This window comes from Acomys russatus, chromosome 4, assembly GCF_903995435.1.
Source record: "Acomys russatus chromosome 4, mAcoRus1.1, whole genome shotgun sequence".
Taxonomy (NCBI): Eukaryota; Metazoa; Chordata; class Mammalia; order Rodentia; family Muridae; genus Acomys; species Acomys russatus.
The window spans coordinates 1,670,966-1,683,844 of record NC_067140.1 but is presented as its reverse complement, the minus strand read 5'-3'; the positions used below and the strand labels follow the sequence as shown (position 1 = coordinate 1,683,844).

At 52.9% G+C, this 12,879-nt stretch overlaps 1 protein-coding gene across 1 annotated transcript; it reads left to right on the top strand.

The window, feature by feature from the left end:
- The first annotated feature begins 2,096 nt into the window (after positions 1 to 2,096).
- On the top strand, positions 2,097 to 9,314 carry Rem1 (RRAD and GEM like GTPase 1). The gene is made up of 4 exons (XM_051143512.1): positions 2,097 to 2,532; positions 3,450 to 3,529; positions 7,874 to 8,075; positions 8,859 to 9,314. The coding sequence occupies exons 1-4, from the start codon at positions 2,190 to 2,192 to the stop codon at positions 9,128 to 9,130; spliced, it is 897 nt and encodes a 298-aa protein (XP_050999469.1). The 5' UTR covers positions 2,097 to 2,189; the 3' UTR covers positions 9,131 to 9,314.
- Positions 9,315 to 12,879: the final 3,565 nt, after the last annotated feature.

The following is a 12,879-nucleotide window of genomic DNA, read 5'->3' as shown; positions in this document are numbered from 1 at the left end:
AAGCTAAAGGGGCTCCCCGCTCAAAGAGCTTGAATTCTGGCCTTGCAGCCAGCTCCTTCCTCCTTTACCAACATGAGTATCTTTCCTGCGTCTACACGCCTACAACAGTTTAAATGGATAAATAACTGATGGGTAGACAGGGCCAGTGCGGTGGCTCAGTAAGTAAAGGCACTTGCTGCCAAGCCTGACAACCTAAATTTAACCCTCCAAACCCACAGGGTGGAAAAGGAACAACTCCTGCTAGTCGGTGGTGTGGTGGTGATGGTGGTGGCGGCAGGTTCGCGCCTTTAATCCCAGCACTCAGAAAACAGAGGCAAGTGGGTGACTGTGAGTTCGAGGCCAGCCTGGTCTACAAAGCGAGTCCAGGACAGCCAAGGCTACATAGAGAAACCCTGTCCCGAAAAAAAAACAAAACAAAACAAAACAAAACAAAACAAAAACAAAAAACAAAACAGAAAAGGACCAATTCCTGCAAGTTGTTCTCTGACCTAGGTGCTAAGGCAATGCTCTCCCAACAAATAAATGGATTTTTTACGTATTCGTTTTTTTAAGGGGACAGTAAACTAAAGGTCAGAGACTTTAGTCCCTACTAATCATGAGCAAATGGATGAGTGAATTTATGATATCAGAACCAGACATTCTGAACCCTTTACTACAGACTACACACGCTCTCTCTTCTTCCAAGCCCTTTTACAAAATGAACCCTTCACCCAGAGCTTTCTCAAAGTGTGTTGCGTGAGTTATCTGCATCTCTTGGGTATTTGTTTAAAACGCAGACTCCTTAGCCCAGAGCCCAGTCCTGCAGAATCGCCTCTCTTGGAAGGTGGAACCCGGGACTCTGAACGCTAAGTTCCCCCAGAGCCTTCCGTCCAGGGCTGAAGGTGGTGTGGTCAAAGGTGGACACAGCGACCAAGGAATAAACTCCGGCTCCAGCACCCAATTCCTACACGTCCACTCCCACCTCACAGAGAGGATTGGAGGAGAAGGTCTTACAGGGCGGAGACCCGGGCTGCCTTGACAGGGCGGGGCAGCACGGGGCCGGGTGGGGCTGGAACGGGGCGGGACCGGCCAGAGGGGCTGCACGCTGAGGCCGGGGGACAGCGGAGTACGCAACAACTGGGGCGGCGGGGACTTGGAGCTCCGGAGCATCAAGGTAAATTTGCCTGTCCGGACAGAGTTCTCCCCACCCCTGCAAGCCGTGTGGTCATAGGACCGGGAGACTGGGAGCCTCGAACCCGCGTACCAGAGGGTGCGGGGCGGCGTGGGGGGGGGGGGGAGTGGGGGCAAGGGTGAGAGAGCCTGGCACAAGGGAAGCCACCGCCACTACCACCACCACCCCGCGCGCCCCAGGACTAGGGACTCACATCCAGGATCATGAGTCGGGAAAGTTCCAACCCGGAGTCCCCGAAAGGGTTCTTGGGTCCCGAGCCTTGTGTACTCCGCTCCTGCACCCAGTTCTGTCACCAAACCTGTTGCTGGATCCCTCGCGGCCCCCCCGCCCCCCCCCCAACAACAGCTGGAGGCCATGGCGCCAGCGACTCCTGAATTTTTCACACAGGGGCGGGCCGGGCACGCCGTTCCCATGGCACCAAGGCACTCGGGTTACAGGCAGAGAGATCCAGGGAGCCCCTCGCCCTTGTGGGGCACTAACACGTCCTCTACAGGCTGCGGGAATAAAACTCCCCCGAGGCCTCAACTCTCCTCAGTGTCCCCAAACCCAGAACACCTTAAGGAGACTAGTGGGGAAGGGGCGGGGGGGGGGGGGGGTTGGGGCAGTCCGATGCTTTCTGTAGGGAGAGTCTCAAATACTGAAAGGTAGGGACTGGTCTGAGTAGGCAGGATTTGTGAGCTATGCTTTAGATGTCCCAACTTGCTGTAGCCCTCCCTCCTTGCCTGTCTGTGTCATGGGAAGGGGGGTCATCCTCGGAACTTGGGAATCTGCTTCTGGGTGCGGGCATCACAGCCTGTGCCCTCGGCTCTTCTAGGCGGACCCCGGTGGATTCTAGGCCTGAAACCAGCAACCCAACCCCAAGAAGCTGAAAAGCCTCTCCTCAGTTGAACCAGAGAGGACTCTGGAGGAAATCGTTTCCAGTTTCCACAGTTTATCAGGACACAGAGAAGGGACTCCGGGCTCCAGACTTACTTCTTTTGGAAAGAAAGAGCCAAGGAAGGAAGAGATCTCCCTGAGGATGACCCTTAACTCCCAGCAGGAAGCAAAGACCACGCTGCGCCGTCGAGCCAGCACTCCACTGCCCTTGTCGGCCAGGGGCCACCAGCCTGGCCGCCTGTGCACAGCACCCCCTGTTCAATCCCAGCATCCACGACTGGGTCAGTCAGCCTCCCTCAACCCTCCCGTTCGGAAACCCTGCCCTGCCCAGGATGGGTGGTCCTCTGAATCCAGTGACTCTGAAGGCTCATGGGAGGCCCTCTACCGGGTGGTGCTGCTTGGAGACTCCGGTGTTGGCAAGACCAGCCTGGCCAGCCTCTTCGCAGGGAAACAAGAACCACGGGACCTTCATGAACAGCTGGGAGGTAGGAGCCCTGTGGGACACGCTGGGTGTGGCCACAGGACTGGAAAGGCTGTGACTAGGGGCACAGGATTACAGGTCACACTGTTCAGCTCAAAGGGGCATCATTCATTCACACACACGCTACGAAGTAAACAATGCTGACCTAGGGCTGTGCAGGACACAGCCTGGACAGGGCCTAGAGGAGGGAAATTGGATAAAAGGTACATGATTTAAGGGGAGAAAAATCTGAAGCTATGGGTGTCAGGAAAAGATGGGCTTCCACCCAGCTCGGAAACTCCCCGCCCCGAATCCTCCTGACTCTCAGCCTCCCTCCCCTCCCATCCCTGAGCCACCAAGGCCAAAACAAAACTAACATTCTTCTCAAATGGAGGCGTCCAGGCCTCCAGTTCTGAGCTCTGGATTGCTCAGCACACAGGGTGAGGTGCCACAGGACCACATCAGATGCACAGGAGTAAGAACTAAAGATAGGCCTCTACGGGACTGGCTTTGAAGACACAGGGTACACAGGGAGAGAAGATGGGGACCATCTGGCCAGGCCCGTTCTCCAGTCTTGACTTTCCTGGGAGTGACGCACATTATGCAGACCTGTGTGTTACAGATGGGGACATTGAGGCTCAAAATAACACCATCTGCCTAAGCACACACTAAGCTAGAGTCAGAGCAGCGTGGGGAGGATTCCCGGGCTACCCCAGCAACCCACATTCATTCACCTGACAAGACCCAGTTTGCAGCACCTGCCTGCCACCTGCCAAGTGCTATGCTTACAGCTGGTGAGACATGGACGCCTCGTGGGGCTTTTGACCACCAGGAAAGACAGGATCTCCTACCCCAAAGAGATGTGAAGAAGTGACTGACAAGAAAGGGGAGGTAAGGGGAAACTGCTCCACACTCAGACTCGCCCCTCCCACTTGATTGCAGATGTGTACGAGAGAACACTCTCAGTGGATGGAGAGGACACCACACTGGTGGTTATGGACACCTGGGAGGCTGAGAAACTGGTATGGCACTGTAAGCATGGTTAGGGTGATGGGTGCTAAAACTGATAATATAAGATGCCTGGCTCCTCCTGGGGCATGCGGAGCAGGGAGCCTCAGCACCCCTCCCCAAACCTGTAGCTTTTTCAAAGGCAGAAGAACCTCACAGCCCTAACCTCTGCCCTCACTGTCCCCTTCCAGCAGATATCCCAGAATGCACTTCTCCCTTTGCATGCTTCCTCATCCTTATGACCATGCCCACATTTTAAAGAAAGAAAGAAAACAAACAAACAAAAAACACTACAATGAAACAAGAAAACAAACAAAACCACCAGTGGTACCATCTTTCCCTTAAACTTAAACCCCATAAAGGAAGTTTAGAGCATAGTGTTGGGCCAGGCCTATTGGCTCACATCTTTTTTTTTTTCTTTTTTTAATTATAATATAGTGTTCAGCCTACATGTAGGCCTGCATGCCAGAAGAGGGCACTAGATCTCATTATAGATGGTTGTGAACCATCATGTGGTTGCTGGGAATTGAACTCGGGTCCTTTAGAAGAGCAGCCAGTGCTCTTAACCTCTGAGCCATCTCTCCAGCCCCTGCTCATGTCTTTCATTCCAGCACTTGGGAGGCAGAGGCAGGTGGATCTCTGTGAGTTTGAGGCCAGCCTGGGCAACATAGTGAGTTCCAGGGCAAATGGGGCTGTGTAGAAAGACCCTGTTTCAAAACAATAAGTGGGCAGTGTTTAGTGGCTAAAGTGCTGCTGATAGAACCAAAGAATCAAATAAAGGGGCTATGTGGACAGTTCCTTTTTATTCTTTTAGATAGGTCCTCATGATGTATACCTTTTTTTTTTTTTTTTTAATTCTGTGGTTGGGGGAGGTTCAAGCACATGCAGAAGGCAGAAGAGAATCTGCTGGAATCAGATTCTCAGGCATGGTAGCAGGCACTTTTCCTTACTGAGCCATCTCACCAGCCCTGGCATTAAATTCTTGATCCTCCTGCCTCAGCTTCCCCAGTGCTGCAATTACATGCGTGCATCCCCATGTCTGGATTGGCCAATTCCTTTCAGCAAGTATAAAAGGAGGTCCAGATGGGAGTATGCCTAAGGATGATCATAAAACAGCAACTGGAGTTTATGGTGCACCCTTTCCCCTGATGCTGGAAAGCAATGGGCACACGTTATGATGTGCAGTTGATGCTGGAAAGCAATGGGCACACGTTATGATGTGCAGTCGATGCTGGAAAGCAATGGGCACACGTTATGATGTGCAGTCGATGCTGGAAAGCAATGGGCACACGTTATGATGTGCAGTTGATGCTGGAAAGCAATGGGCACACATTATGATGTGCAGTTGATGCTGGAAAGCAATGGGTACACGTTATGATGTGCAGTTGATGCTGGAAAGCAATGGGCACACGTTATGATGTGCAGTTAAAGCTACACAACTGCTTTTCCACTTCCCTTTCTGTCAGTGAGGAAACAGATGCTCGGAGGGTTGTGTCCAAAGCTCTTCAAGAGCAGGCAAGTCATGGCCAGATCTGTAAATTCCATAGCTTATACTGGGACTATGTCCCATCTTCCCTGGGAGCATCACTTTCTGAACCTTCAGCTTAAGCCTCATGTTGGTGTTCTTAGTCACAGGGGGTGGGTCGGAGAAGGAGAGACTGCAGAGTATATTACAGCTTCCTCAGCAGCAGGGTGGAACAGGCTCTGATGGACTGAACTCGGAACCACCTTGCAGAAGGCTCTTTATTGATAAACAAAAGGCACTTTTAGCCAGTAAACTTCAAGCACCAAAACCTCTTATCTGATCTAGAGGTGGTCTTGTAGGATCCACCAGCTAAGCAATTCTCAACCGGACGAGACTTCCCGGTTTGCCTAGTATGTCTCGGGAATAAATCACACAAAGGCTCTGAGAATCCTTCAGGAAAAGCAACTCCTCCATAAAGCTCAGATAACAACCACTATTTACTTCAAAGCCTAGGTGCCATCACTCCAGAATTCAGGCCAGATACAATGGCTCTCTCTCTGGTAAATTCCCCGGTCTCACATCTTCACTCATTCACTCATTAGGAACAGTTGCCGGGCATCTGCAGTGAGGCAGGAGTGAATGAGTCAGCCCGCAAGATGACGAAGCCTAGCAAATGAGCCTGTCCCAAGCCTGACAACCAGAGATTTACCCCGCACATGCACTGTAGAAGGAGAAAATCGACTCCTGAAAGCTGTCCTCTGACCTCACCACTGCACCTAGGTTTAGGGGTTGTTTTGGTTTTGTTGATTTTTTTTTTTTTTTTTTTTTTTTTTTTTTGTAATGTAGATTCTGGGAATCAAATTCAACCAAACTCAGACCATCATGTCTGTGCAATTTACCCGGTGAGCTCTCCTCTAGGCCCCGACTCTACACCTTCTGATTCTGCTCAAAGGTCATTTGGCCTGAGAAATGATGGATGCAGCTGTTGAGCATACATTTCCCCACCCCCACAGAGACCTAGCTTGTCTGTTCATCTATACACTTGCCAGCATCGTCCTCCCTTTCTATACACGCAGACTTTCCCTCCCTAGCCGTAAGACTGGCTGCTCCCTTCCCCTGGATCGCCTCCGCCCCTGCTGGGGCTATTTCTCCTGTCAAACCCTGCCCCATGGGCTCACAGGGGGCCTCCCAAAGGCCTCAGGCTTTACCTCACACCTCTCACTGCCTCTCCCTCCTCTGCTGCTGTTGCAGTCCCTCCTGATGGCCCTCCCCACCCCATGCAGAACATGAGCCTTGAAAACTGGAACTAGACCTCAGTAAAGCCCTGAAATCTACACTCCAGGAGGGCTGTCTCTGTTGTTCTGGTTCTTTCCTTTACTTTGTCAAACAACTAGAAAGAGCTCTGCTTCTTAAGTGCTCCTTTCCACACCCATCCCTTTCTGTCCTCACCCCCCCACACACACACACACACAGACACAGGTGACCTTTTAGCTCTCTCCAAAACTGTGCTGAGAAAGGCCTCCAGTGAGGCCAGTTCTCTCTCTGTCTCTCTCTCTGACACAGACACACACACAATTTATCTTATTACCACCTTTTTTTTTTTTAATTTTCTTTCTTCTTTCTTCTTCGTCTTCTTCTTCTACTTTTTTGTTTTGTTTTGTTTTTGTTTTTCGAGACAGGGTCTCTCTGTGTAGCCCTGGCTGTCCTGGACTCACTTTGTAGACCAAGCAGGCCTCGAACTCACAGCGATCCACCTACCTCTGCCTCCGAGTGCTGGGATTAAAGGCGTGCGCCACCACGCCCTGCTTTTTACCACTTTTGTAGCTTTGTATGAGTGTGTATTGTGCGGTGATGTGTGTGTATAAGTGGGGGTGTGAGGACAACCCTCGGCGATGGTGTCCCCTCCCCGCCGCGGTGTGAGAACACCCCTCAGAGATGGTGTCCCCTCCCCGCTGCGGTGTGAGAACAACCCTCAGCGATGGTGTCCCCTCCCCGCTGCGGTGTGAGAACAACCCTCGGCGATGGTGTCCCCTCCCCGCCGCGGTGTGAGAACACCCCTCGGAGATGGTGTCCCCTCCCCGCCGCGGTGTGAGAACACCCCTCGGAGATGGTGTCCCCTCCCCGCTGCGGTGTGAGAACAACCCTCAGCGATGGCGTCCCCTCCCCGCTGCGGTGTGAGAACAACCCTCGGCGATGGTGTCCCCCTCCCTGCCGCGGTGTGAGAACAACCCTCGGCGATGGTGTCCCCTCCCCCCGCGCTGGGGTCCAGGCTTTCATGGCCAGCACTTTTACCCACTGAGCCGTCTCAATGGCCCTCTCTTCCTTTTTCCTTTTAATTCTGGAGTGCAGAAACACTAAAGAACTGTGTCCCCGACTCTCCTCACAAACTAGATAGAGCAAAATGAGCCAGGCCTTATGGGGGACACATAGAGACCCAGCACCCCAGGAGCTGAGGCAGGAGAATTGCTTCAAGATCAAAACCACTCTGGGCTACAGTGTTTGACCTTGTCAGAAAGAAGAAAAGGAGGAAGAGATGGGGAAGAGGAAGGAGGAAGAGAAAGAAGAGGGAGTGGGACAGACAACGCTAGACCCTTCTTTACAGGAAAGAGCCCCCACTCAATTTCTGCCTCAAATCCCCAACTTGAAGCAGTCAGTGGGAAAGAGGGGGGGGGGGGACAAGGGACCATCTGTCAGTTTTTTCCCAAGAAAGAAACTGAGGCTCCGGGAACCAATGATTTTCCCAAGGGCGTTATGATAGAATTCGTCCCCCCAAAACTATCCAGAGTAGAACCTCTACCTGCTCTGCCCTTTAGACCAAAAAAGCCTCTTTCTCAGCCAGGGCTAGACAGCCTCTGAGGATGGGCCTGGGATCCCTCTCTACCCGCCCCCCCAGGGTGAAAGCTGGAGCCAGGAGTCGTGCCTGCAGGCGGGCAGCGCCTACGTCATCGTGTACTCCATCGCAGATCGCAGCAGCTTCGAGAGCGCCTCAGAGCTCCGGATCCAGCTGAGGCGCACGCATCAGGCTGACCACGTGCCCATCATCCTGGTGGGCAACAAGGCCGACCTGGCCCGCTGCCGGGAAGTCTCCGTGGAAGGTGGGTCCCTTGCCCGATCCCCGCCTCTCCTTCAGCCTTACTGCCTCTCCTTCAATGCTCATCCCAGAGAAAGTCTGTGCCCTGCAGCCTAGCCTAATCCTGCAACTGCCTACCTACCTGGCCTTTCCTCTCTCACCTGCAAGCCCCTCCTCTTCACCCCGCACCCCAAGCCTCTGTCCTCTCCTGGCACCCCCACTTTGTCCATGCCAGTCCCTATATTTCTCTAACCCTATTCAGTCACTCCTCCTTGACTGCTGACAGAGATTTCCAGAACCACAGCTTACCTTGTGACCTTTGCTTAAAATCCTTGCCCCGCAGTTCCCCAAGCTGATAATCAGACTCTACCCACACCCTATGTCCACCAGCTTCTCTCAAAGCCTGAAAATGGCCACTAGTGGCTCCAGTGTAAACAGGGGAGACTATAAATTCAAGTTTTGTATGAAGCACTTAGTGTGTTGGCCAGGACCTACAAACCAAAACGTTTAAAGTTAGGTATAAATTATATTTACAGTGGTAGAGGAATATTTTAATAAGTTTTATATGTCTAGTGGGGCCCGTAAAGATCTTAACTGGCCATAGTCATGAGATCAAATCTTCCCACCTTTATTCTTCCTGAGTATCAGTCCCTCGACTGAGCTGATGTCTCAAACCTCAGTATGATTTGCTCCTGGGTCCCCTGACACCTGCACTAAGTAGGCACCTGGGAAATTGTTTCCTGAGAGTCTGAACCGACCTCTTTCAACCTTTATCTTTGCCTTCTGGCTTTGTCTTCGCCCCACTCAGAGGGCCGCGCCTGCGCAGTGGTGTTTGACTGCAAGTTCATCGAGACTTCAGCCACTCTGCAACACAATGTGACAGAGCTCTTCGAGGGCGTGGTGCGCCAACTGCGCCTGCGCCGCCAGGACAGCGCGGCCAGGGAGCCACCTTCCCCACGACGACGGGCCAGCTTGGGCCAGCGTGCCCGCCGCTTCCTGGCACGCCTGACGGCACGCAGCGCACAACGCCGGGCACTCAAGGCCCGCTCCAAGTCCTGCCACAACCTGGCTGTGCTATGAGACCAGCGCTTCTCTGGGGTGACAGGACACTATGGTGCCACCAAGGACCAAAGGTGCATCTCCTGGAGTCCTCGTAGTGGACCTTACCGCTTGCCAGGATGGCCAGAGCACTGTCAGGAGCCAGAGCATCTCTAGGAGCCGAGGCTTTGAGGGCCTTTCCTGCCTAGGGAAGTGATGAACAGATTAAACTGGGCACAAGCAGGGGTTTTCTGGGTTTTTTTGTTTTGGGGTGGGTGTCTTTTTGTTTAAAAAAAAAAAGCCGGGCAGTGGTGGTGCACGCCTTTAATCCCAGCACTCTGGAGGCAGAGGCAGGTGGATTGCTGTGAGTTTGAGGCCAGCCTGATGTACAAAGTGAGTCTAGGACAGCCAAGCCTACACAGAGAAACCCTGTCTCGAAAAACAAAACAAAGCAAAACAAAATCTTTCTGGTCCCTGGGCTGTGGCCAGTTCTCAGAATGTTCCACCATAAGCCAGTCCGGGACGGCGTGTCTGATGCACGGGCCGCCCTCTCTGAACTTTTCCGGGCAACTCCACCTCCTCAAACGTCTGACTTAACTGTTGACTGGTTTGACCTGCTGGCCTAGATGTCTTGGACAATCAATAATAAAGTCGGTGAATTAATTATATGCTCAGGCCCTCCTCCCAACTGCTAGGTTTGGCCGACCCCAGGCCTTTGAGACAGACACACTGTGGACCACATACACACAATAATTCGGAATGATCTGCTATTTTCTCCTTAATTCATTTTTTAGATTCTAGAACCACGTGTTGTCTGTCTGGACTCATCCTGGCACTGTAATCGCTGCTGATTGTGTGAGCTGACTGTGCCAAACTGTCACCCTGTCACACGTGCTAGGAAGCTCTCCCATGGAGCTGCACACCTAGCCCCTGTTATCTGTGTGTGTGTGTGTTCTGTCTGCACAACACCTAAGACTGTGACCCCTAACCTCCTCTGGCTGCTTAGGAAAAGGAGGTTCTGGGAGGGAAGGCAGGAGCCCACAATCACAGGCACTCTGAGAGAGGCCATGGAGATTCCAGGGCCTATGAGCCCCTTGTCACAGTTCTCTTTAGGAGGGGGTGGGGCGAACAGCTCAGCTAAGGAGAGGTCCCGAGTCCCATTCCCAAAACTCAAGCAAAGAGCCAACCTGCTGCTACAACCGTGTAATCCCAGCACCTAGGAGACAGGGACTGGGGGTCCCTGGAACTCACCCTGGTGAGCTCCAGGCCAGTCAGGGGCTTTGTCTTTGGGGGCTGGGGAGGTGATGGGTAGCTGACTCTGGTCTACACATACACACACACACACACACACACACACACACACACACACAGTGACAGGAGGTAGAGGTGTGACTGAGGGGCGGAGCTTCCTAACATATGTGCATCATAGGTTTGATTCTAGCACTGGGTAAAGAAGAAGAAGAGGAGGAGGAGGAAAAAAGAATTCTATGAGGGAGATGGAGTAGTGGCGCATGCCCAGAACCCCAGAACTCAGGAGGTTGAGTCAGAAGATGCCAGAGTTCAAGGCCAATCTAGCCTATCAGGAAAGCGGGGTGGAAGTTAGGTGCATGGCCATAATCCTAACACTCAGGGAATGCAGAGGCAAGAGGAGCCGCTGGAACCTCAGAGCCAGCATGGTCTACACAGCAAGTCCTAGGCCAGCAAGGTCTACGCAGCCACATGCTATCTTACAACTAATGGGAGGACACACATTTTCTAACCCGATTTTGCATATAATTTAAGGGCGGGCATGAATTCCATGGAACACAGTCCATTAGTCCCAGGATAGACACTAATTTAGTCCAGTGCATTCATTTTCCAAATGTGGAATGCGAAGTCTTGAGAGAAACCAAGAGCACTCCAGGGTCACCCGTCAGTGAGCTCCAGGCCCCCTGGCCCCAGCTCCCTCCTCCAACCTCCCTTGGCTGTGAGGGAGAATGCAGTGAGGCTTCCCCCGTGGCTGGGGACCCAGCTGGGTGTAGGGTCAGGTCAGGAGTTTCCATCTCGGGAGGATGGGGGAAGAGGACTGTCATTACTTTGAGAAGAGAACAAGATGCAAACTGTTTGGACCATCCTGCCTCAGACGCCTGACATCGCTGCCTCCAACCAACTGCCCTCCTGCCCTGCCCCAGACTCCTGGACCTCACACAGGAGTCACCTGTGGCCCCGGCCAGAGGAGGCGGTGCAGGAAAAATAAATAAATAAATAAAACGTGCCCTGGGGTGCCCAGTTCCCCTAGGCTCACCAACTCACTGGTCACCAGTTATGCCCAGGAAGTGGAGGAGGGTCTCCCCGCCCCCAAAGTTGTCTCCGGCCTGTGGTGGAGAGTGGGGGTGGGAGACTGTAACTGTGGAAAGTTGGCAGAGGCTGCCGGCAGCAGCCGGGAGAGTGGAAAAAATGATATCAAACCCGGAAAAAATGCAGGCCGGATGGAAGGCCGGGTGCGAGGGCGGGAGGAGGGGAAGACAGCTGCCTGGACCGAGAACCGCGAGAACCGAGAACCGAAGGGGAAGGCGGACCAGAGTTTCCCAGGGGGCCTCGGGAACCGTGGGCAAGCGCTGTCCTTCCCTCCGTTCTTGCACCACGGGTTTTATTGAGGGTTTACTACCAGCCAAGACAGAGAGCCAGGCCCTGAGGAGACGCCGCTGGCTGCCTGGGCCTCACCCCCTACCCCCACCCCCACCCACCCCCGGTGGCAGGAAGATACCAGAGAACAGCCAAGGGGATGAAGGGGTCACAGGGATAAGGGGCCATCGGGGAGGGCTCCTCGATTCACCCATGAGGAAAGTGAAGCCAAGAAAGAGGAGAGACCTTCCACCAAGCCACTCAGAATGGAAAGGAAGCCAGGATGGGGACAGGGCATGTGGAGAGCTGGGAACCTCCCTCTCCCTCTTCTGTGACATTCCCCCCCCCATTATAAAATCATGCATGACAGGTGCCCACCCCAGACTCGATGCAAGGATTAGATGTTTTGTTTTGTTTGTTTTGAGACAGGGTTTCTCTGTGTAGCCTGGCTGTCCTGGACTAACTCTGTAGACCAGGCTGGCTTCGAACTCACAGAGAGCCACCTGCCTCTGCCTCCCTGAGTGCTGGGATTGAAGGCGAGAGCCACCACTGCCTGAAGAATTAGATGTTTTGAGAAGTATAAAATGGGGTTGGGGAGATGGCTCAGGGCTACAGAGGCTCAAGGACCCAGGTTCCAGCAGAACCCATGCAAAACAGCAGACACCAGAGACAGAGACGAGCAGATTGCTGACCCTGCTAGCCCGCCATCCTAGGCTGCTTTGTGAGCTGTAGGTTCCAATGACAGACCCTCAAAACTACAAGGTAAACAGAGGTGGAACACACCTTTAGTCCCAGCACTTGAGAGGCAGAGGGTGGTGGCTCTATCTCAGGTCTAGGTCAGACTGGTCTACATAGCAAGTTCCGGGAGAGCCAGGACTACACAGAGAAATCCTGTCTTGAAAAACAAAACAAAAAAGGCGGAACGGACCAAAAGAGACTTAATACCCTATGAGCATATACAGGGGGAGGAGGTCCCCCTCAGTCACAGTCATAGGGGAGGGGAGTAAGGGGAAAATAGGAGGGAGGGAGGAATGGGAGGATACAAGGGATGGGATAACAATTGAGATGTAATATGAATAAATTAATAAAAAACATATATATAAATATATATATAAAGGTGAAACTAATGTCCGCTGAGACACAATACCTGTAGCCTCCTTGCATGTGTGTACTGCATTTTTAAGGCC